We start from the raw sequence: 23,833 nt of genomic DNA, 5'->3' as shown, positions 1-23,833 counted from the left end.
TGCACCACAACTACTGAGCTCACATACCTCAATGAAAGAGCCCGCATGCCACAAACTACACAGCCCGCGTGCTCTGCAGACCACGTGCCACAACTACAGAGAAAAAAACCTGCATGCCACAACTAGAGAGAAGCCCACGTGACACAATGAGGAGCCAGCGCACTGCAACAAAAGATGCCGCATGGCTCAATGAAGATCCTGTGTGCCGCAACTAAGACCCAACACAGCCAAAAAAAAAAAGAGAAAATATCAACTGGCCCTGGAACTTGGAGATGCTAAATTAAGCAGTTGAGATCTAGAGAGTCCAGAAACAAAATGACTATTGAGATCATAAGCAGTAAGACCAGGTTTCTGAAGACTATGAATGGATTTGATCACTTACATTTTGGTTAGAGAACATTATTCTGAAATTTATTGCTATTATATTCAATATCAAAACTTGGTTAAATAAAATCAGGAGATATTAGAATTAGAAGGATCAATATCTTCATATTTTAAAAAACCAAAATTTATTGAATTACTCCCCATACACAAGTCGTTGTACTATATAAAAAACAAATATAAACAAAATAATAATCTAGACCTTAATAACAGTCTAAATGGACTGTCAAGAAAACTAAGAAAATATGATCCTATTTATATGAGAGAAGGTATATATGTATATACATATATACACACACATATTTATATATACATAATAAATTTCTCGACAGATGTACAGAAAACTGTTAACTGTAGTTAAACCTTTGAGAAGTAGAACTGGAGAGAATTTTGTTTTGACTTTCTACCTCCTGTGTGGTTTGTTTAAACCTTTACCATAAGCATCTTTTATTAATACACATGGAAGGCATAATAGAAGCCAAAATGTGATGAGAATTAAAAGTGTTAACAAAATCATGTAAGGCACAAATATGTTATAAATTCCACAGGAGCAAAGTCTTATTAATCTTTTTATCTATTCATAGCACTCAGCAGAGTGCTTAAGACCCACAAGACTAGAAGATGTTCAATAAAATGGTTATTCAAGAAATGAGACTAGAAAGTTGTTACTATCCAGATAAGGAGAGAAGAAATGAGGGTAAAAGAAAATATTTCTCTGAGAATATGTCATCCAATTTATGGGCATAAAGGAGTGAGAACAAAAGAGCATTCCAGTCCAAAAAACAAGACAGCAAACCCAGAAAAAAGAATGCAGAGAATAAGGTGAACAATCAGAAAATAAGTAGTGTGATATAATCATATACTTCGATGTTACCCAGAATTTAATGAAGTTTGCAAAGACTATAGCTATAACCTCCTCTTGAATATGCACAATAACATTAAAAGTTCTGAGAAACTTCACATTAAGAAATCTTGTTTAACTTATTGTTTTAATAAATAAAATAAATGTGCTCAAGTCACATAGTCAGAAATTCCAAAAAACTAAAAGTTAATTTCAGGTTGTCTCCCAATTCAGAGCTACATTTTTTTTTTTGGCCGTACCACGTGCCTTGCAAGATCTTACTTCCCCAACCAGGGATTGAATCCAGGCCATGGCAGTGAAAGTACCTAACTATTGGACCTCCAGGGAATTCCCCAGAGCTACTTTTAATAAATTATATTGCTTTCTCTTTTTTAGGGTATTTAAAAGAATGTGTTTGTTGACTATGAAAATCAAACTACTACAAAAGTAAAGCAATTTCTGTATATGGGATAAAGGCAGCACAAAGGTAAAGAAGAGATCAGAGACAGAAGAGAGTATTCTGGAAAACAGTTCAACTCAAAGCGTAGCTTTCTCTATTCCCCTAAATAAGTCACTCTCAAGCAGATCTTTTCTTTTTCCAAATCACAAAAAAGATTTTGTTTCAAATCCACGAATAGAAGAGTTAAAGTAACAGTAAACATGCATTGAACACTGCAGTGGATTAGCTGCTTCTAACCAGATGACACAGTCAAAACGTTGTTTATTAGCATGAAATTAAGTAGGGTTAAGGCCAGCTGGGTGATCAAATGAGTATTTAAAAATTAAAGAAATGTGAATAATAATAATAAAGTAAAACATACTAGAAAATATAAGTATATAGTATAACAATGAACAAAAGATTGCCAGCAAACACAAGAAAGGATGCTCAAAATCACTAATCATTAGAGAAATGCAAATCAAAACTACAATGAGGTATCACCTCACACCGGTCAGAATGGCCATCATCAAAAAGTCTACAAACAATAAATGCTGGAGAGGGTGTGGAGAAAAGGGAACCCTCTTGCACTGCTGGTGGGAATGTAAATTGATACAGCCACTATGGAGAACAGTATGGAGGTTCCTTAAAAAACTAAAAATAGAACTACCATACACCCAGCGATCCCACTACTGGGCACATACCTTGAGAAAACCATAATTCAAAAAGAGTCATGTACCACAATGTTCACTGCAGCTCTATTTACAATAGCCAGGACATGTAAGCAACCTAAGAGTCCAATGACAGAAGAATGGATAAAGAAGATATGGCACATATACACAATGGAATATTACTCAGCCATAAAAAGAAACAGAATTGCGTTATTTGTAGTGAGGTGGATGGACCCAGAGTCTGTCAAACAGAGTGAACTAAGTCAGAAAGAGAAAAACAAATACCGTAAGCTAACACATATATATGGAATCTAAAAAAAAAGAAAAAAAAAATGGTTCTGAAGAACCTAGGGGCAGGACAGGAATAAAGACACAGACGTAGAGAATGGACTCGAGGACATGGGGAGGGGGAAGGGTAAGATAGGAAGAAGTGAGAGAGTGGCATGGACATATATACACTACCAAATGTAAAACAGATAGCTAGTGGGAAGCAGCCACAGAGCACAGGGAGATCAGCTCGGTGCTTTGCGACCACCTAGAGGGGTGGGATAGGGAGGGTGGGAAGGAGACACAAGAGGGAGGGTATATGGGGATATATGTGTATGTATGTATAGCTGATTTACTTTGTTATAAAGCAGAAACTAACACACTATTGTAAAGCAATTATACTCCAATAAAGACGTTAAAAAAAAACAATGAACAAAAGAGATCAGATAGGGATTTAAAAAATAATATCCTACTAAGATTTTTTTAAAAATTTTTTTATTTTTGGCTGTGTTGGGTCTTCATTGCCGTGCATGGGCTTTTTCTAGTTGCGGTGCACGGGCTTCTCGTTGCGGTGGCTTCTCTTGTTGCAGAGCACGGGCTCTAGGCACACAGGCTTCAGTAGTTGCAGCACGCGGGCTCGGCAGTTGCAGCACATGGGCTTCAGTAGTTGCGGCATGCAGGCTCAGTAGTTGTGGTGCACGGGCTTAGTTGCTCCGCAGCATGTGGGATCTTCCTGGACCAGGGATCGAACCTGGGTTCCCTGTATTGGCAGGTGGATTCCGAAGTGCCACCAGGGAAGTCCCCTTACTAAGTATTTATTCACACTCCTCCTCCCTATAATGCTACCAAGTCAATCTTTCCTTTTTTTCATTTCATTTTTTAAAGTTCCATACAGTAAACTTGACTTTTCCCCCTTTCAGTGTACAGCTCTAGGAAAAATTTAACTTGTGTAGATCTGTTACCACCATCACCACAGTGGTGACCAACTTCATCACCCCAAAAAACTCCTTTGCTGCCTTCCCTTTACAGTTCTGGCAACCACTGATCTGTTCTAAAAGGCAACCTGTAGTATAGTTTTTTGTTTTGTTTTTGTTTTTGTTTTTTTGTGGTATGCGGGCCTTTCACTGTTGTGGCCTCTCCCGTTGCGGAGCACAGGCTGCGGATGCGCAGGCTCAGCGGCCATGGCTCGTGGGCCCAGCCACTCCACGGCATGTGGGATCCTCCTGGACCAGGGCACAAACCCGTGTTCCCTGCATCAGCAGGTGGACTCCCAACCACTGCGCCACCAGGCAAGCCCCTGTAGCATAGTCTTATATTAACTTTTATTAAATAATTTTGTATTTTTTTATTCATTTATTTTTTGGCTGCGTTGGGTCATTGTTGCTGCGTGTGGGCTTTCTCTATTCGCAGCACACGGGCTCTAGGCGTGCAGGCTTCAGTAGTTGTGGCACAAGGGCTCAGTAGTTGTGGCTCATGGGCTCTAGAGTGCAGGCTCAGTAGTTGTGGCACACAGACTTGCTCCACGTCATGTGGAATCTTCCCGGACCAGGGCTCCAACCCGTGTCCTCTGCATTGGCAGGCAGATTCTTAACCACTGTGCCACCAGGGAAGTCCCCAAGTTTCTATTTTTGAAAGCAGGATAAGATAGCCTAATAAAGTGATTCTCTAAATCATTTTATAGTTTTATAAAATTTGATATAGCTGCAAAACATTTAAAAGAAAAACATCAAAGGGGAAGTATATAAAATATATGCATCTTTAATTTACTTCAGGGTTATTTTTTACTTGGGAAAATAAACTCTCTGGTTTTCTCAAATACGGAGAATATTTTATTTAGGATTTCACTAAATTTTTAATGTTGTAAAGGCTTTTGAATGAATCAGTAAGAAGTATGACTTTAAAATAATTTTTAATTATAACTTTTGAGTTCAAGGACAAAAATCAAATGAAATTAATTCAAGTACATCTAAAATAGGTACTTGGCTAAACATACTTTAATAAACACTTAAGATTCACTGCTATTTCAAATATCTCCCACAAAGAATCAGTATCAAGAAGATTTTTTTTTAAGGTGTAGGCTCAGGTTTTCATACAATGAATACTAGTTAGCAATAAAAGGAACAAAGTACTGATTCACTTAACACAGAGGGGTGAATCTCAACAATATATACGAAAGAGTATATACTGTGTGATTCTGTTTATATGAAGTTCTGGAACAGGCAAATTTAATCTACAGTGATAGAAATCAGATCAGTCACTGTCTAATGGTGTGAAACTGACTACAAAGAGTCATGAGAAGTTTTCTGAGGTGACTGGACTGCTCTACATCTTGACTGTGGTAATGGTTATGTGGATGTACACAACATTTGTCAAAATCCATCACACCGTTCACTTAAATGTGTGCATTTTACTTACATAAGCAATACCTCGATAAAGTTGATTTTCAGAAAATTACAGACTCTAAAGTTAAATCTCCTTCAGTCTAAATTAATATAGACTTATTGTATTTAATTTAATGGGTTCATGAACTAATTGATAATGATATCAAATATCTGACACATGGTACTAAGAGTATTGTAAAGAAAACAAAATATGAAACAGGTAAGCCATTCACTTAAAAGTTCCTTTGACTGCAAAAATTTTCTAGTTCTCATTACTAGGGAGTATTTTTCATAACTTACTATTTATATTTATAAAATTTGAGCAAAAGCTAAATACTGAGTGTCAAGGTGTTCTTAATGCTTATAAAAAGTATCATGATTTACTCACATGATAATCTTTTAAAGAGTGCAGCCATCTGGTCGGGTTTGTCAAAGCTGGTCCTCATTTGTGTTAGCACATCAACATTTTCCACCACAAGTTTCTAAAGAAAGGAAAAGGAAGATCCTAGGTCAGGCATAGACCTCCTTATGTTGATGAGATAAGAACATGCTTGGAAATTACAATCTAGCAAGTAGGAAAAATAATACATGAAATCTAGATGCTCTATGCTATGTTTCTGTTATTGTTTTCATAAAAGAATTTTAAAATTATTTACATAAAATTAATGTTTTCCTTCAGTTTGCAAATTCAAGAAGGGAGGAGTTCAGGAAAAAGCAATAAAGATAAGTAGTAGTATAAAGGATTATCTTCTGCTTAGACACAGAACAGCACCAATAATAAAAAGCAGACACTGAAGTGGATATAGAGAGCAATAAATTCCAACTAAAACAAAAAGAACTTGCTAAAGTTAAAGCTGGCTAAAGGTAGCCTAGAGTTCATCATTGGATATATATATAATCAGAGGGAGAAAAACTTGTAGGGGTATGGTACCACTTCACAGAGAACAGAGCAATGTTTCCTAGCACAAAAAGGAAATGTCAATTATCTACCTCCTCTTTCAGGGACCACTGAGAAAAGGGAAGAGAAGAGAGGGAAGAGAGTGAAGGATAGCTAATTAAGAAAAGTATAACTCATTAAACAATGCTTTTCTTAAAAGGAGTACTGGAAAAGTAATTTCATTTAAAAGTTATAACTCAAACAAATATAATTAATTTTATTCTGGCAGAGATAGTGGGTATATGTATTTGGAAAGCCTGGATATCTCAATTCAGCAGGTCTGGGTGTGGAGATGTATGTAGCAAGCATATTGTTGAAGTGCCATAGTGGTTGTGTTACAAGCCAAAGGCTGATGACAACTGATTTAAGGGGAGCATGAAAAACTCCATGGAAAATCTATAAAAGTAATTTTTCCCATACTAGTATGAATTTTGCTTATGTTCCACTTGAGATCATTTCTGCTTATGCTCTCATTCAGATGTTCAGCTCCAGTAACATTTATTTGCTAAATTCAACCTCTACAGTGTCTAATTAGACTACCTGCTCTCTCTGAGGCCTATTCAATACTTGTCCCATCAATCAGTACACACTCAAATATATGCCCAACCTTGACTGTGCTCACGCACCTTGAACATAATATCATGTATCAGTGAATCAAAGACAGCAATGAATATTAAATGCACCATTATCTAATGTGCCATTAAGAAAAAAACTCAGGCTTCCCTGGTGGCGCAGTGGTTAAGAATCTGCCTGCCAATGCAGGGGACATGGTCTGGGAAGATCCCACATGCCGTGGAGCAACTAAGCCAGTGCACCACAACTACTGAGCCTGCACTCTAGAGTCCGCGAGCCACAACTACTGAGCCTGCGTGTCGCAACTACTGAAGCCCGCGTGCTGCAACTACTGAAGCCCGCGTGCTGCAACTACTGAAGCCCACGCACATAGAGCCTGTGCTCCGCAACAAGAGAAGCTACCGCAATGAGAAGTCCGCGCACCGTGATGAAGAGTAGCCCCCGCTTGCCGCAACTAGAGAAAGCCCGCTCACGGCAACGAAGACCCAATGTAGCCAAAAATAAATAAATTAAATAAATTTAAAAAGAACCTCTACCAATTAAACTGACACAATGTTTTCTAATCATATGACTATAAGACATGTATAATTTCAGAAATGCTAATATAGGATAATTGTTTTAGAATCAATAAATTATTGTATATATTTAATAGTAAGATTCTGTAATCATTTTTAAGCTCCTCTACTAGGCAATTTACAAACAATCCCATTTACCCTGATCCAAATGAGGGAGGTGACAGTCCAATTTCACAACTGAGAAAACTAAGGCTCAGAGAAGTTAAATAACTTGCCCAAAGTTATAGATATTAAACAGTGGAATTTGGAATTTAAATTCAGGTATGCCTGATTTTAAAATCCATGCTCTTAATCCCCAAAGAACCAAAACTTGTGCATTTTTATTAAGATCCAAGGCAAGGCTGCCACTGCTATCTGGGGACCATGGTTTAAGAACGATTACCCTGAATTATTTGTTTGCACATTACTCTTAAAAAAAGTTAATGATGTCTCCTCTTAAAAGTTAATCTTCAGTGTGCATCAGAATGATCTGGAGGACTTGTTGGGTTCTAGCTCCACAGGTTCTGATTTAACAGATCTTAGGTAGAACCAAAACTTGTGCATTTTTATTAAGATCCAAGGCAAGGCTGCCACTGCTATCTGGGGACCATGGTTTAAGAACGATTACCCCAAATTATTTGTTTGCACATTACTCTTAAAAAAAAGTTAATGATGTCTCCTCTTAAAAGTATAGTTTATATAAATTTCTTTTCTCCCTCAATTGCACCCTGAAACAGAGCTTTCTATACATTTAAAGCCATTGATTAATATCTCTGACAAATGGCCCAAAAGCTGTAACTAGGAATTATAACTAAATGGTTTGGAACAAACTGAGACTAATCAAGTGAAAAGAATCAAGACTACTAAAAAAAAATGTTGGTTTTCTGTTAGAAAGTGTTAAATTCTTGGCACAATTCATATTTAAATTTCTTACTTCATCCTTCTAGGACTCTGAAGAACTAGAACTGAAAGAACTGGCAAGACTTGAAGAAGTTGACTCGATGGGCACAACTCCACATGAAACACCCCAAGAATTTTAGTAGGAATGGAGACACTGGTTGTTTTCTTCTCCAGAAAGTAATAAACACGTTTTATCATTAGTACATGTGCATAGTGTTGACTATGTCTGACACATGATTTACTCACAACCATTAAGTATAAAGAAGCTTTCCTTTTTTTTAATTGGCCCACAAATTTACTCTGAAATAAAAAAGGTCCTCAGCTAAAACAGGAACTGAAACAATCAATTAAGGTAATCTTTAAGATAAAAAGAAGATGCAGCCACGTAATATTTAGTTTATGTCAGTTTAGATTAAATATAAAAAATAAAAATAGAGAAAATTAAAAGCTAAGATGTTACAGAACTATCTTAAAAATATTATAATTCCCCCCAAAACACTGTATTCACTAATTTCATAAAGATTAAAATGCTATTTCGGTATCATCATGCTCTAATATGGGGAGTGTGAGTTACAATCTTTTCTGAGGGATATTTGACAATATCAGAAAAAAATGATCCACTTTCAGAAATTTGTCGTATAGAAATGTTCAAACAAGTATGTAGACTACATGCTGGCTAAATGTAGAGAACTCTATATGTATGTCTAAACTCTGCTTCTTTCAGAAATACACTGAAGTGATAGGAAAAAAATAAAAAGGCATAAATCTTTGGTAACAAAGGAGATAAAAGAAGAATGAGAGACGCCAACAAAATTCTAGAAGATGAAAACTGGAGCAAAGAATAAGTGGAGATGAGAAATTTGAGCAGTTAAGTTCCTGTAGGGGAGATACTATGCAGAAGGCACGCTAATGCAAGCCTCAGGGCCTAGGTAGGACTCAGAAATTGTAGGCAGTGGCATAGAAAGGAAGACTTGGGCTTGATAACAAGAGGGTTATTACATGTCTGTAAGGGGGAGGGGGTCGTTACACACCCAACTTCTCATCGTCTTAAGAAGTGATGCTGACAAGGAAGACTCTACATTCAGAAACATCAGGAACAGAAGGTGGCCAGAGAGAAAGGGAGAACGACCTAAGAATCATGATAGCCAGCCAGATGTATTAGACCTTCTCCCTCCTCCCTCCCTTAATCTCCAACGGACTTCCACTCTTCAGCTGGAGGTGACTGCATGTGAAAAATTATTTGCAGGAATCATTTGAATCCTAGGATGAAGATACCTTTCTCCAGAGAGGATTTTTATTTGCGTCTGCCAAGCACCTTGGGGCACTACTAATCTAGGACCACTTTTAATACACATTCAAGACTTGAGATTCAAAACAAAAAGAGTAACACAAACAGGGCTGAAAATCCTGGGGTACGGGGGTGTGTGTGAATCATTTCCAGTTCACTGTTACCCTGAAGGTATAACTCTTTGGGGTATCTATGTAAAGAGGGTGAAAGGGAATTTAAGCAGAATTCCTTTCCACTCCCACTCTGGGCAGTCTTTGGGTTTTGATTATGGAGCCCCTTGTTCCACAAGACCACCAAGACTCAGCTGAATCTTAACAAATGTTACTTCTGGATCAGCAAATGTCCTCACATCAGCACAGTGGCTTCCAGGGCTTTCCTTGATTTTAGCCTAGAAATAAACACCTCACTGCCCTTTTAGCTCTTTTTTAGAAAATGTTTCATATATATATGTATATATACATACATTTCAAAAAAGTTGTCCTTAAGGGAAAAGTTGATCTAAATAACCTAGCCTACCAGTATTGGAAGCAGCAATCTGTATGTTATTTTACTTCCGTAATTTCATAAATTTGTATTCTAAGGAAAGTAATTTTATAGGACACTGAAAAATGCAAAGCAATTAGAATCAGCACTGATAGACAAGTACTTTTGGAGATTTATCTCAATGAGATATAAAACACACTGAACAGTATAAAACACACTGAACTTGTCTATATGAAACACCATTATATTATGATCATAAGATTTCTTATGGAATAAATTATAAGAATACACATTGAAGTATGCCTCAGTACACAGAGGCTGAGAATACAAAGTCATAAATAACACCTCCAGTTCTTAATAATATACAAGTAGTTAAATTCAGAGGGACTTCCCTGGTGGCTCAGTGGTTAAGAATCCACCTGCCAATGCAGGGGACATGGGTTCGATCCCTGGTCAGGAAAGATCCCACATGCCACGGAGCAACTAAGCCCGCGAGCCACAGCTACTGAAGCCCACGTGCCTAGAGCCCATACTCCACAATAAGAGAAGCCACCACAGTGAGAAGCCTGTGCACTGCAACAAAGAGTAGCCCGTGCACTGCAACAAAGAGTAGCCTGCACACTGCAATGAAGAGTAGCCCCCGCTCGCCACAACTAGAGAAAGCCCACGTGTAGCAATGAAGATCCAACGCAGCCAAAATAAATTAATTAATTAATTAAAAAAATAATAAATTCAGAGAAATCTGAATTACAATTTGGGATTATTAAGAAGGATCTCTAAGAAAACCACTGTAAAGCACTGTGCAATTCCAGAAAACTAAATCCTCAGGACTAGCTTTGTTTTGCAGAAATCTAAATGATAATGGGCACAATGCTAGAAATGTAACGCTTTCATATTTACGGTTGACCACATGAAGAAGACATCTGAAAAATACTCAACTAAATCAGGATTTAGTGTTTGAGAAGCAAAAAAATGAAAATAAAAAGCCCCTAAATACCAAAACATAATTATGTGATTTTCTAAAAGTCTTACAACTAACATTAAATCATTAATAAAATAGGCAAGTTTTTATGAAGGTAAAAAGAAAAGTTAAGGAAAATCAAATAGATTACTAAAATCAAAAGTTTTAGAGAAAAAAATTTTAGTATCCTAAACCATCTTGGTTTTGGGGTATACTACATTTAATGAGAAACCCAAGCTAATTCACACCCATGTATCTCCAAAGATAATAAATCTAAGTTCTTACACAAAAAGTTTCTCTTGTCTAGCTTTTTAACTCAGGTTTAATATTACCAAATATTTGAAAAAGAATCCAGCCAAGAAATAACACTCATGAGTCAGAAAACTCATAGTATTAAAAAAGAAGTCAACACTATACTATTATGACATCAACTTTAAATTAAATTTTAATATCTGAGAAAGAAAATATGGTCATTCCAAGATACAAAAGAGAAATGTTAAAACATAAGCTCCTTCCATTTCTTTTAAAGAATAGGAATGTATTTGATAACATTGATACTTAAGGACATAGCTAAGACAGATAAGTTTATAAAAGGATTACTGAAAGACTATGACAAAATCTGAACTAAAAAAAATCCAGAAATAATGAACAATATCTAACAAGATAAATTATTAAAGGAACAAAAATAAAGGTCTAAAAAACGAAATCACACAAAATACAACATGTAGAAAGCCTGGTTCAAGTCTGTATATGAAAACAAAAGGGGAGGGGGACAGGGGAAAGGAGGAAAGGAGAAGGAGGAAGGGGGAAGGGTACCTGATTCCAAGTTGAAAACAGGATGGTATAGCTATGTAAAGTGCTGATGCTATCTTAAACTGTATCAGTAAGTATGGTGTCCCGGGTAAGTAGGTGCACCCTCACTACTCAGATCTCTAGCTGAAGTTTATTCTCAGTTCAGGGCACCAGCCTCTAAAAGTGACACCAGTAAGACAGAATTTGTAACAGAAGAGAGTGAGACTAAATATGAATATACTTCACTTAGGGAAGAGAAAGGTGATACCAACAAAAGTTTCTAAATATGTGAAGGGTCATGTTGTTAGAGGCAGTCTCTACCTCTTGATGTAAGAATGAGGACCAATCAAAAATTACTACTTAGATACTAACATAACTAGAGATATGCAGTAATTGATACGACTGCCTCATTTTCAAGAAGACCAAATCATCCACCCAGAAAAATGTATATTCCAGCATCAGATAAGGGTGGGTTAGCTGACTGCTAAGATCTCTTGCATTTCTCAAGACAGTGTAGTAGGGTACTAGTATAAACTCTGGAGCCAGATAGACTATATAGATTCAAATTAAAAGTTTCACCACTTATTAGCATGTGAGCCTGGACAAGTTACTTAATCTTTCTTGGTCTTACTTTTCTAATTTGTAAAACAGGGACAATAGCAGTTTTAAGAATTTAAAGGAGTTAATAAAAAATATATAAAGAGCTTAGAAAAGTCCTAGAACAAAGTAAAGAGTAAGGAAAGCTACCTGTTTTTATTTTTGAATCCAACAGATATTTACCAAGCACTACTATGTGCTGGACACTAATTTAGCACCAAGGTTTTTTTTTTTTTTAATTAATTAATTAACTAAATTAATTTTTGGCTGTGTTGGGTCTTCGTTTCTGTACGAGGGCTTTCTCTAGTTGTGGCAAGCAGGGGCCACTCCTCATTGTGGTACGCGGGCCTCTCACTATCACAGCCTCTCCTGTTGCGGAGCACAGGCTCCAGACACACAGGCTCAGTAGTTGTGGCTCACGGGCCTAGTTGCTCCGTGGCATGTAGGATCTTCCCAGACCAGGGCTCGAACCCGTGTCCCCTGCATTGTCAGGTAGATTCGCAACCACTGCACCACCAGGGAAGCCCTAGCACCAAGGTTTTAAGAGCGTTTATAATTGAGTTTTTATTCTAGTGAGTGACGTAAGATGCATGACATGAAAGGTCACAAGTAAAATACAAATAAAGCTGGATAAAAAGAATAAAAAGTAATGGTTGCGATTTTTAAAAGTGTGTTCAAGGAGGGATATTCTGATAATTGAAAATACATGAATGTTATGAGAAGACAAGCTGAGACAGTATCTTAGTGAAGAGTATTTTGAGATGACACAATAGCAAGTAGGCCAGCCAGGATGGAGGAGTGTAAAAGGTGAGAAAAAGTGGAAGGCCAGATCCTCTAGGGGCCTTGCAGCACTGTTAAGGATATCAGATACCTTGAATTCTCATAGATATGAATAGACTAGTTTTTATTATCACATCATAGTACTCAACCCACCACATTAAATGGCAAAGAAGCACTAAAAATACAAACAGTTCTAGAAGAATCTGCTTATTCAGTCTGAAATAAAAAATAGTTGGCAAAAGCTAAATTACTGGACCATAATTCTTCTATTATTTCATACAGAAAAGAACACAAGAAATTAAAGATGAGAAATTTGTTCCCTGAGGCTTCTAGGCTTGCTGCTCATATTCTTGAAATGTTTTAAAGCTAAAATCAATAAAGACTATATTACCTTAAGTTCAGCAACTTGTGATGAAATATGCCACATAAGGCTTTCACTTAGGAACTTCATACCATATGGGCCTAGCAGTTCTGATAACGACCTCATTTCTGAAAGGAAATGGAATTTTATACTTTGACAGAGCAAATATTTTAAGAAGCAAATTATTAATGGAAAACCCAAAGAAAAGTCAGTAGAATAAATAAGAACACAAATGCAAAGCTAAGTCTAAGATACAATGTATGATTATCCATATAATTGAATAAAAATAGTCACAACAGAATCAAAACCAAAAGAATCAAGCTTTCTTCATTCTCTAAAACATGTCAGAGTATTATTCACCTGATATGTCAGAATATTCCTCTGCGTTAAATGTTAATTCATTTTCCGTAGGTAAGTTCACAAATGCTTTCATTGCAGGGAAATAAGCTATATGACCATTGCTGACTTGTCTTAACAAAGTTTCCAGATACCTAAGGCGAAAAGTAAATTTACAAATGGAGAAATTAATTCAAAATTTATTATGGTATACATTACTGCATATAATTTTAAAGCTGACTAATAACATGAATGAGCAATTATCCATTAAAAAAAAACTTTCAGAACGCATTCATTACAAAGAAACTTTATATCACTCCAAATTTCTAAATATGTTCCTTACCAATTTGTGTACAGACTTGTAATGGTTGGCTCTCCATGACTGTCTAAATGTTGTGTTTGTTGAAGAAGCACATTATTAAATACTCTTGTAATATCAATTTGCACATAGTTTTCTATTGACTGGAGTACAGTCATGTATGCTCTTACACTTGTCAGAAGCTCTGATGGTTTTGCAATTTCCTGTGTGGCTTGATTATACATAGTCATTCCAACAATAGACCTGGGGGGGGGTAAAAAAATAATTAAAAAGTTCTAATTGTTGTATCTATATAAACAGGCCATTCAATCTACTGCTCTCTAATATTAAATAAGCAATGAAATTTTAAATACACTTTGTTACAAGTTCATGAAATTACTACTATGTTTATCTTCCAAAGAAACAACTTTAAAAAAGAATATACACCTAAAAGGTATAATGAAATGGAAATGCAAGTGATTAAAAAAAATACTAAGGGCATCAGTAATAAAAATTATTTAAGAATAAAGAGGTTTAAAAAATTCCTTTAACACGATATGCTGTCTCCAGCAAGTACAGTGGACTATTTAGTCCATAGCCTGAATTCCTTTGGCACTGTTATGTGCCAGTAGTTTTTTAGGCTTTATATATATTACCTACAATCTTCATATTTAATAACCCTACTATGCGGTTATCAGCACCATTGCATAGAGGGGGAAAAAAAAACAACTAAGGTGCAGAATTCAAGTAAACTGCTCAAGGTCAATTTGTTTGGAAGTGGTGGGTCTAGGATTTGACCCCACACCTGCCTGACTTAGGGTTACCTCTCAACAAAATGCATGACAATCAAAGCATGGCAACAACAAAAGCTTTATTGTACAATAACCACTCACACCACATAAAACACAGATCTGTTTGGTTTATATCCCAAGAAACTGTATAAGCCTAAAAGGAAACAAATGTTGAAAATACTTTCCTAAACTATCTTTTCCCACATTAGCCACCTTCTTTAAAACTCCCTGAGCATTAGATTTACAAAGATCTTAGACTTGTATTTGTAAGGATGAATCCATAAAGACACCAGACAAACCCCATCACTAGTATCAGTCCCAGAAGAACAACTCAAGACAAAAACTGCTATCCTTGTACACAGCCCCTAAGTCCTAAGACTGTGCTCAAGTGATCAGCAAAAATCAACAAACTAATACTCACAAGCTATTTGTCCTGGCATAAAAATCTTTCCCAGGTAAACAAGTTTATATAGCCTTGCCTTGATCCTGATCACTAAGTAGATGTTTGGTAAAAAGAACATCTGCTTCTCCGTGGATTAACGGACCAGACTGTTTACAGAAGGAAAACAACGGAGTTGTAAACTGAACCCTACCTTCCACCCACCACTCCCTACCCCACCCAGTTGACAGCAATAAATACCAGAAGGCGTAATGTCCCTTTGGTCTAAATACTGGAGCAGTCTGGGTTTCACTTTCAGGATGCCTACCTTACTAAAGAAGAGCAAAAGATAGTCTTTGCTCAACACTGGACTCTTCTCAGCTGATGACTTAACACTCAATTTACTGCCTATTTAAATATTCTACTTTGTTCTATAATTGTCGAAGCTCTAAGCTTTATACCGTTTCATTACTACTCATAGTACTTAACAAACACAATGTTATGCATATGGCACAAACACTTGTTAGTGACTACAACCTTTTGCTAAAGTTTTTGAAATATTTTTGGCAAAATTTTGCTTCATAAATTGCCTTAAGGCCTTCAAGAAAAACATGTTGAATCAATATTTTCTTTAATAAATAAGTGTGTAATTTTAGAAAAAGGCTGAAGCAATATTTACAAAATTAAAAGATTTCTGACTTGTTACATAAAATATTTCAAGAAACATATATATAACTTATAAAATTAGAATTGAGCGCCTCAAGAGTCTAGAATTCTACTGGCATAACAGCATACGTTGGAATTCACAAGACTTAAGTGTTCACCTAGTCCTGAGGTTTTCACACATTTGACTGTGATCCACTATAAGATATGTATCTAGCATCACAACACAGTACACACATACATAAACAGTTTCATGAAGCAGTATTTCTACTTACTACATGCAATGCACTGATTTTTTTCCTATTTCTTCTTCCTTCTTTACTTCCCTCCCTCTTCTTTCTTCCTTTAAATATTGACTACAACCTTCTAAACTGATTTCATGATCCTACTGGGTTGCCACCTGTCCGCTGAAGTACACTGATTTGCTCTAATCTTCTCCCTTTTTCTTACAAGGAAGTTAAGACTCACAGAGATTAACTGGCCTGTCCAGTGTTACAACTAGTTAATAAATATGGGATAAGAATCTGGATAATTTAAGTAATTCCCAGTTCACTATTCTTTATACTTCCCAGTTCATTATTTTTTATACTACAGTTTCTACTAATTTATATATTATTTATATACCATTTCTACTAATGCTTTCCCTCATAAAAGTAAACATTGCATAGATATGAAGAATAAATATAACAAACTCATTAACTAGACCAACAAACAAAAACAGTTTTATACTCTTTCTTACTTAGTAAAGCGGATTTCCAGATGAGAAGTCAAATATTCTCGTGGGGTAAAGGTATGTTCCCAAACCACCATGTTTGGTACATAATTTATAGAGAAACACAACTCAGAAAGTGCAGTGTGCAATTTATCAAGGCTGAAAAAATATTATTAAACAGTAAATTAAAAAAATTTTTTTAGCATTTCATCACAGCAATACAAAATTAATTTTATAAACATATCAGACTTTATTTGGGAATAATAACTGCAAAATCGATTTTTTCTCTCTTAAGATCTGAACTGACAAGTTCAAAATCTCTAAGGGTATCACTAACCTTTGAGAGCAATTTTCTAAAGACAGCATCATTCGTTTCTTCATTCAGATGATGACTATACTGACTTAATATACAAGAAAGCTTATTCTGCACTCATAAAGAATTATTTCCAACTCCTGCTGTATTTTCTGTTCTGGAGGAAGAAAGCTGTCTACAAAATGGCCAATAGCTTGCTCAACACAGGAGGCAAGGAAGTAGGAAATTTACTTTAAACAAAAAATATTCACCTATTATTGCTCATCTATACCTCCCCTACAAACAAACAAACAGCACTGAATGCTATCTAGTCTAATATACCCATTAAAAAAAAAGGACGTCAAGTATTTTCTAATATATGACAAGATGCCAAAATAGTGTCAGACATCTGACTTTAAATAAACTGAAAATTATAGACTGCTTATAGTATACCCCCCCAAATTTTTAGACAGATTCTTGGTCTTCAATATTCAACATATAAAGACAAATGACATCTATTACATGTATTTTCTTCAAAAATCCAAAATATGTATTTTGAGATAAAATAAGCACTTACTGGCTAATCAAGTTCACAAAGGTCAAAAAAATTAACAACTGGGAAATGAAGAATTTACAATTACCAGCATTTCCTCAGTACTAATGCCATACAAAAAATGAAAAAATACTCCTCTACCTGTAACAAAAAGATACAATAATAGTGGATGGCTTACTTGGTCACTACCAGCCTGTTTTTCCTCATGCTCTCAACTCCTGGTTTTTCCCTTTCAGGTTCCCCTTTCTTACCAGTCTGTTTTTTTGACTTCTTATTCACTGCTTGACTGATGGTTTTGGCACAATGCTTGGGCAGCAACTAAATTTAAAAAGAAATGAAATCATACAAACCAATTATTTTGAAAACATTAACTACTGAAACAAACCTTAGCTAAATCCAGACTATGTGGCAAATATCATGCTAGCACTAAGAAGAGAGGTAATAGGTGAGATGTAGAGTTTACCTAGCCAGCTTGGAGAGCCCACTCAGCTTGGTGAAAAACAGAAACAGGTAAATCTTGTGTGAAGAAACACTTCATAGAGGTAGTTATATCAAAGCTACAGTTAAAGGACAAGTTAAAAAATACCAGGCAAATGAGGAATAAGAAAGAACATTTTACTGAAAGGAAAATGGCCTATGAAGACCAAGACTATGATAGGACATGATGTGTTCAGAATCTAGTTAGAATGACTAGGTAGTGGTGTATAAAGTACAGGCTAGAGTGGTTTGAGCTACCTTAGGAAGGGACTTGAATGCCAAGCTAGAAGCTTAATTTTAAACTGTAATCCTAAGGACAGAGGGAATTTTTTAAAAACCTAATAATGGAGTTTCACAACATGAGGTAATGAGATTTACTGATAGTGTGAGAATAAAATTAAAAAATGGAAAAGAACTAGCTAAGAGATCATTTTCTTGCCTTCCTACACAATTTTCCTATCTGTAAGGGAACATTTAAATTATCACCTGGTCACTAAGAGTACACTGTTCCGTGCAAATATCAGTGATGAGATTTCTAGCTTGTTTGGCCATTTCATCGAGGAACATATTACATAAGGAAAGACTGCGATCTCCAATATGATGTCTCTGTTAAAGCAAAACAGTAACAACAACAATAATAAAAATGATAAGAAAGTAGTTTGAATTAAAACACTTTTTAAATAAACATGGAAAATAAGGTTCAAGTCTATTCTACAATAAGGAGTGAGGATGGGAGATGTTATAGATTTCTTTTATCTCTTTTAACAACTAACCTACCGTACTGTATTTGCACACAACCGACATAAAATAAGTACCTGGTGATTATACAATTATGATTGCAAGGAATCTGAAAGGATCAGTGTCTTCCTTAACATGAAAAACTATTAATTTTCAAATTCCAATGTCCTATATCCAGTTCTTAAATACTAAAATATCAAACACACAATACGAAAGATCAGACTTAAGAGTTATGTTTTCTGATCTCACCTGATTATATACAAAAATCTTGAAAACACAGAATTTTGTAGTGTATAAACAGAAAAGAAATGTTAAAATATTTAAATAAAATCATTAGATATCAACTCAGTAAACAAGCAAATGTACAAGGCATTCAACTCTCTAAAATCAAACTCCCCATTCCAGAAGAGAAAAAAAAGGCTGACCACAAATGCATTTTCTGAACACAACAGGGGAGAAAAGAACATTATATCTAATGTTTGGGAGATTATATACGTATATGTAGATACATACACTCACTCAAATCAATCTATCTCTAGCTACAGAATTCTGTATCATTTTAGTTTTGGTGGGTGTTGCAATAGTTTAATGGGTTTTTCTTATCAATGGTAACTGGAATGTTGAGTATATAATGCTGTACAACTTTGCACTATACATTTGCAATACTTACAAAGAGACAGCTTTTTAAAAAAATTTTATTGGAGTATAGTTGATTTAAAATGTTGTGTTAGTTTCTGGAGACAGATTTATAAGTTTTCCTTCCCTGATCTTCCATAATTATATAACAAACATATGCAGACATTACAAACATTATTTCTATGCTGAAATAAATATAAGATAATATAAAAGAATATAAAAATACTTAAACATGTAAAATAACTGTTCCTAGATGTACCATGCTACCTTATAATGTATTTTAAATGCCCTTTAAAACTTGAATAGGAAGCAAAACCTAAAGGGATCTACAGACCAGATACAATTAAATAATGGTTCACTTTATTTAAGGAAAAATTTTAAATTATAAACATTTGCATTTTATTTAACCAAATTCTGACTCTTGAAAGATAAAACATATCCCTTGCTATCCCTTCTTCCTGAAAAAAAGAACTCTGAACTAGCACTGCTTCAAACTTACTAGACTAACTTATTTAAAATACAGATCTGATTTCACAACTTCTCTTCAATGGCTCAATAATGCTAAGACTGGAAGGAAAACAACTAACATTTCTTAACTCTGGCTCTGTGCTGAGAACAGAGGATAATGGCAGAAGCAAAGAGACCACTTAGGAGACAATAACAATCAACCAGGCAAAAGATGATGTGGCTTGTTCAAGGGTGAGAAGAGGCAGGAGTTTGAATATATATATATACATATATAAAGGCAGAGCCCAAAACAGAAAGGCTTCAAGTTGGGGTGGATGTGGAAAATCAATAATTCTATTCTGGACATGTTACACTTCAGATGGCTAAAAATATCTAAGTTGCAGCAGGATATAGAGAAAATCTAACTCGAAGGGAAAGGTGTGGGCTGCAGATATAGATTTAGGAGACATTAGCATATGGAAGATTTTTAAACAATGAAACTGGAAACTGGAAAAGATGAGTGAACTACTCTACTGGATGGTACAGTTATAGCAACACGATAATTAGTTTCTCATTAGTACTGGCTACCATTATCTGGGAATCCTGCTGACCCAGGAGGGTGTGAATTTCAAATCTAGTTCAAAAGGTACCATCTTTCTTCAAATTCACTGTAAGTACTACAGCTTAAACTAAAGCCTCAGCATTAAGAAGTTGTTCTAGAGGCCTTTTATAACCTTTCTGATCTAAATGAGATGAATGGCTATAACTAAAATTACAAAGCAAGACTGCACTGAGAACTATTAACTGTGCACACCAACTTACTCTATCCTCTCTTAGGTGAATTCCCTCATCACCCTTAAGTGAATTCCCTCATCACCCTTAAGTGAATTCCCTCAATGTTCCCAGAATGCCCCATGTATATTTCTACCACAACACAGATCATCAGATCACGGATTTGTCTAGGGTAAAGACTGTGTCTTTGCATCCTTTCAATCACAGGTTTAAGAAGGCACAGCTGGAATATAACAGGCTTTAACAAGTTAGCTAAATGAAAAACAGAATAGTACCACTTACTAGCTATATGAATATAGGGAGAAAAAAACCATCAGTCCACCAGAAATTATCAGTAGTTCTGACTATGCTGTTACTTTGTTGTAATAATCAAATGCAACAAAAGATGAGAAAAGCTGTACAAATTTTATGGTTCTACATAAATATAAACACACTATTAATGACCTGTTGTAATTATTTGGTAAGAATTGAGTCTTACCCCATTAAGGAACCATAACTTTACCAACAAAATGAGGTAGAAACGTTAAAATAAATGATACAGGTAAGATGATGATAGATAAAATAATGATGAAAGTGCTATGAAAATATGGTTAAGGAGAGACAAATTTTAACTGGAGGAATGCTGAAAATCTTTTTGGAGGAGGTGAATTTAAGCTGATTACTGAAGAAAAAGTAAGAGTACGACAGGTAGAGGTGTAGTGAAATGAATTTTATGTATGAGGAAAAAAGCCTCTAAGATGCCAAAAAGTAGACTAGTAAATGAGTACAGTTTACCTAAGGTGGGATAGTTACAGTAGGGAGTGGAAAGTAGAAGACTGTGATTATATAGTGGATAAACAAAATGTGATATATACATACAATGGATTATTATCATTCATAAAATGAAAGTTCTGATATATCTATAACACAGATGAGTCTTGAAACAGTATGTTAAATGAAACAGGCCAGACACAAAGGGACAAACATTGTATGATTCCACTTATATGAACTCTCTAGAAGAGGCAAATTCATAGAAAGCAGACTGGAGTATACCATTCCAATGGAATGCTGAAGGATGGGGAGTTATTGCTTAAGGGTATACAGAGTCTCTGGTTGGGGTGATGAAAGTTTTAGAAATGAACAGTGGTGAGGTTGCACAACACTGTAAAGGTAATTAATGTCACTGAACTATACATTTTAAAATACTTAAAATTACATTTTTATGTTTATATATTTTTTTCTTAAAGACATATAACAAAAGAAAAAAAAAGAATGGGGGTAGAGATCAAATTGTTGAGGATTTTAAATGCCTAAGAAATTTTTACTTTCTCCATATGCAATGGAGAACCACTGATGGTTCTTTAAGAAGGAAAGAGGCACTCTGGTGGCATTGTGTTAGTCTTTAAGGCAGATATTGAAGGAAGAAAAATCATTTAGCAGTACGGATGAAAACCATTGAAAAGCTGAACTACAATATACCATACAAATAAAATGAAGAGGACTTGATGGGTAATTAATGGGAAGGATGATGGTGAGGAAAAACTGACAATATATCTTAGGTGTCACGATTGGGGGAAAAAAATCTTTTAATTGTAAAAAATCTACAAATCTATTAAAATTGGTGGTATTATATCCTCACAGGTATTAATCCTAAAAGCACTCCCTAATAAACTTCCTGCAGGCTAATTTCTGTCTGAGTCTGCTTCCAATGGAATGCTGAAAAACAATCTACAACAGATACTGCCTAATGCTTAAAGATAATAATAATGCTGCTATTTGTAAGTTTTTTTTTGACAAGTTCTGCAGCTCTAAGTAAAGGGATTCAACACTAAGTTAAATTATTTTTTAAAATACTATTTAATTTTAATATATATTCTTACCATACTCACAAAGTGATATTTCTTCTTGAAAGATTAGAAGAAATACTGAGTACATTTTTGATAGATACTTGGTATCTGTAAAACTTGAGTAGTTCAATTACTCAGTAACTGTGTGTGCCTGTATGTGAATATATTACAAATACCAGCAAATCTGGATTTTGCTTACTGTATCTATTATATTGACGAGTCAGTGAAATTTCTCTTTGAAATGTTTATGTTTAGTCAGTAATCTCTCCAATTTTCAAGTCTTTTCAATGAGCGTTTCAGAGGAAAACTAAGCATTCAAAAATCAATCACTATATAACTTTACCATAAATATTAATACCTGACTCACTATTTTAATAAAGGTAATTCCAAGTGACTTTATATGTTCTTACAAACATGTATGTATATTTATCTGATTATTCAGATATATATTATGTCTATATCATATATCTATTCAAGCATTCTTCTGATTCTGCACAGAGATGCATTAAGTGGGCAGCTAGATTAGATAATTAGGACTTTGTGAGTCTTTGTGAACATTCGGTCAGCTTTATGTTTGGAGTAGTTTTTTCTGCATACCATATAAATCACAATACTACTCTGAAATTACCTCTTCTGGACACAGTTCATGTGTGCAACTCATAAAATGAGTGCAAAGTAGTGGGAATGCAATTGAGTATCTTGACTGAGAGGGTAACTCCAAACATTGTTGAAACATCTTCTCAAAAGCACGACTATAAAAACTATAAGGAAACAAAAATTAGAATCACAATTTTTATAGTTAAAATTAAAATTTTATGACCCAGTACCTTATATTTAATTTAATTTGATTCAAGTGAGTAAAAATTACCAACTGTAGCATTTATTCTCTTAGGAAAAGAAAAGTTATTTTTCCAAAGAGTTATCTCTTACACACCAATAATCATTTCAGAGTAATAAAAATATTATTTATATAACATCAACACATTTTTAAATAAAAAAATTAAAGAGAAGATAAACCATATCTATGGCATATGAATATATGACATTCAAATCTTACATCATCAAATTTTATCAAAGCTAAGTCACTATCAATTTTAAGAAACACCATTATTTTATGTACCACTAAGAAAGAAAAACATTGTCAATTAAACAATGACACACCATCAATTTTAAATTACTTCCGGATTTAAGAGATGTTAAATCTAAAAGAATGTGAGGTGATAAAATATAGTACATCTTGGAATAATGAAGACAAACAGAAGTCGTAAACATGTCTTTATCTTGGATATGACAAAGTAAGAATGTGGTTAAGAGAAAATATGGATAAAAACTAATTAAATGACTGAAAATTTGCAAATTTTAAACATTATTCAAAGTGCCTTTATTTCCAAGAAAGAGAAGAGGAATTTCTGATTGCTGTATCCTTCTTTTGCAATAGGAAGCTTTCTGTAGCTCAAAAACACCTAAACGTAAAATGTTCCATTTTCTTTCCAAGGTAGCCTTTGGGTCAGACAATAGGATAGGGTTCCAAATAATCCTTAAAATTCTTACAAACTTGTTATGTGATAACTGTGTTTCATGAGTTGCATTAAGAGATCCCTATGTCTTCCCCACCTGGCGATTTGGATTTCTTCTGTAACACTGCTAATTAAAGCCATACTACAAACTGCAAAAATCAGTGTAGATTGGT

At 34.9% G+C, this 23,833-nt stretch overlaps 1 protein-coding gene across 2 annotated transcripts in view; it reads right to left on the bottom strand.

Moving 5' to 3' along the window:
• NCKAP1 (NCK associated protein 1) overlaps positions 1–23,833 on the bottom strand; it is a 100,595-nt gene that overhangs the window by 12,259 nt on the left and 64,503 nt on the right. Inside the window, exons 17-24 of one of the 2 annotated variants that reach the window (XM_032637442.1) lie at positions 22,772–22,904; positions 18,191–18,310; positions 17,406–17,545; positions 16,410–16,541; positions 13,883–14,101; positions 13,564–13,694; positions 13,234–13,331; positions 5,366–5,459 (exon numbers count right to left, since the gene is read on the bottom strand). In XM_032637442.1, coding sequence (XP_032493333.1) covers positions 5,366–5,459; positions 13,234–13,331; positions 13,564–13,694; positions 13,883–14,101; positions 16,410–16,541; positions 17,406–17,545; positions 18,191–18,310; positions 22,772–22,904 — 1,067 coding nt within the window. The remainder of the gene's footprint in view (positions 1–5,365; positions 5,460–13,233; positions 13,332–13,563; positions 13,695–13,882; positions 14,102–16,409; positions 16,542–17,405; positions 17,546–18,190; positions 18,311–22,771; positions 22,905–23,833) is intronic. The other variant, XM_032637443.1, reaches the window with a different exon arrangement.

This window comes from Phocoena sinus, chromosome 7 (genome assembly GCF_008692025.1).
Source record: "Phocoena sinus isolate mPhoSin1 chromosome 7, mPhoSin1.pri, whole genome shotgun sequence".
Classification (NCBI taxonomy): domain Eukaryota; kingdom Metazoa; phylum Chordata; class Mammalia; order Artiodactyla; family Phocoenidae; genus Phocoena; species Phocoena sinus.
Note: the sequence above shows the minus strand (reverse complement) of the source record. Positions and strands in the feature narration are given on the sequence as shown.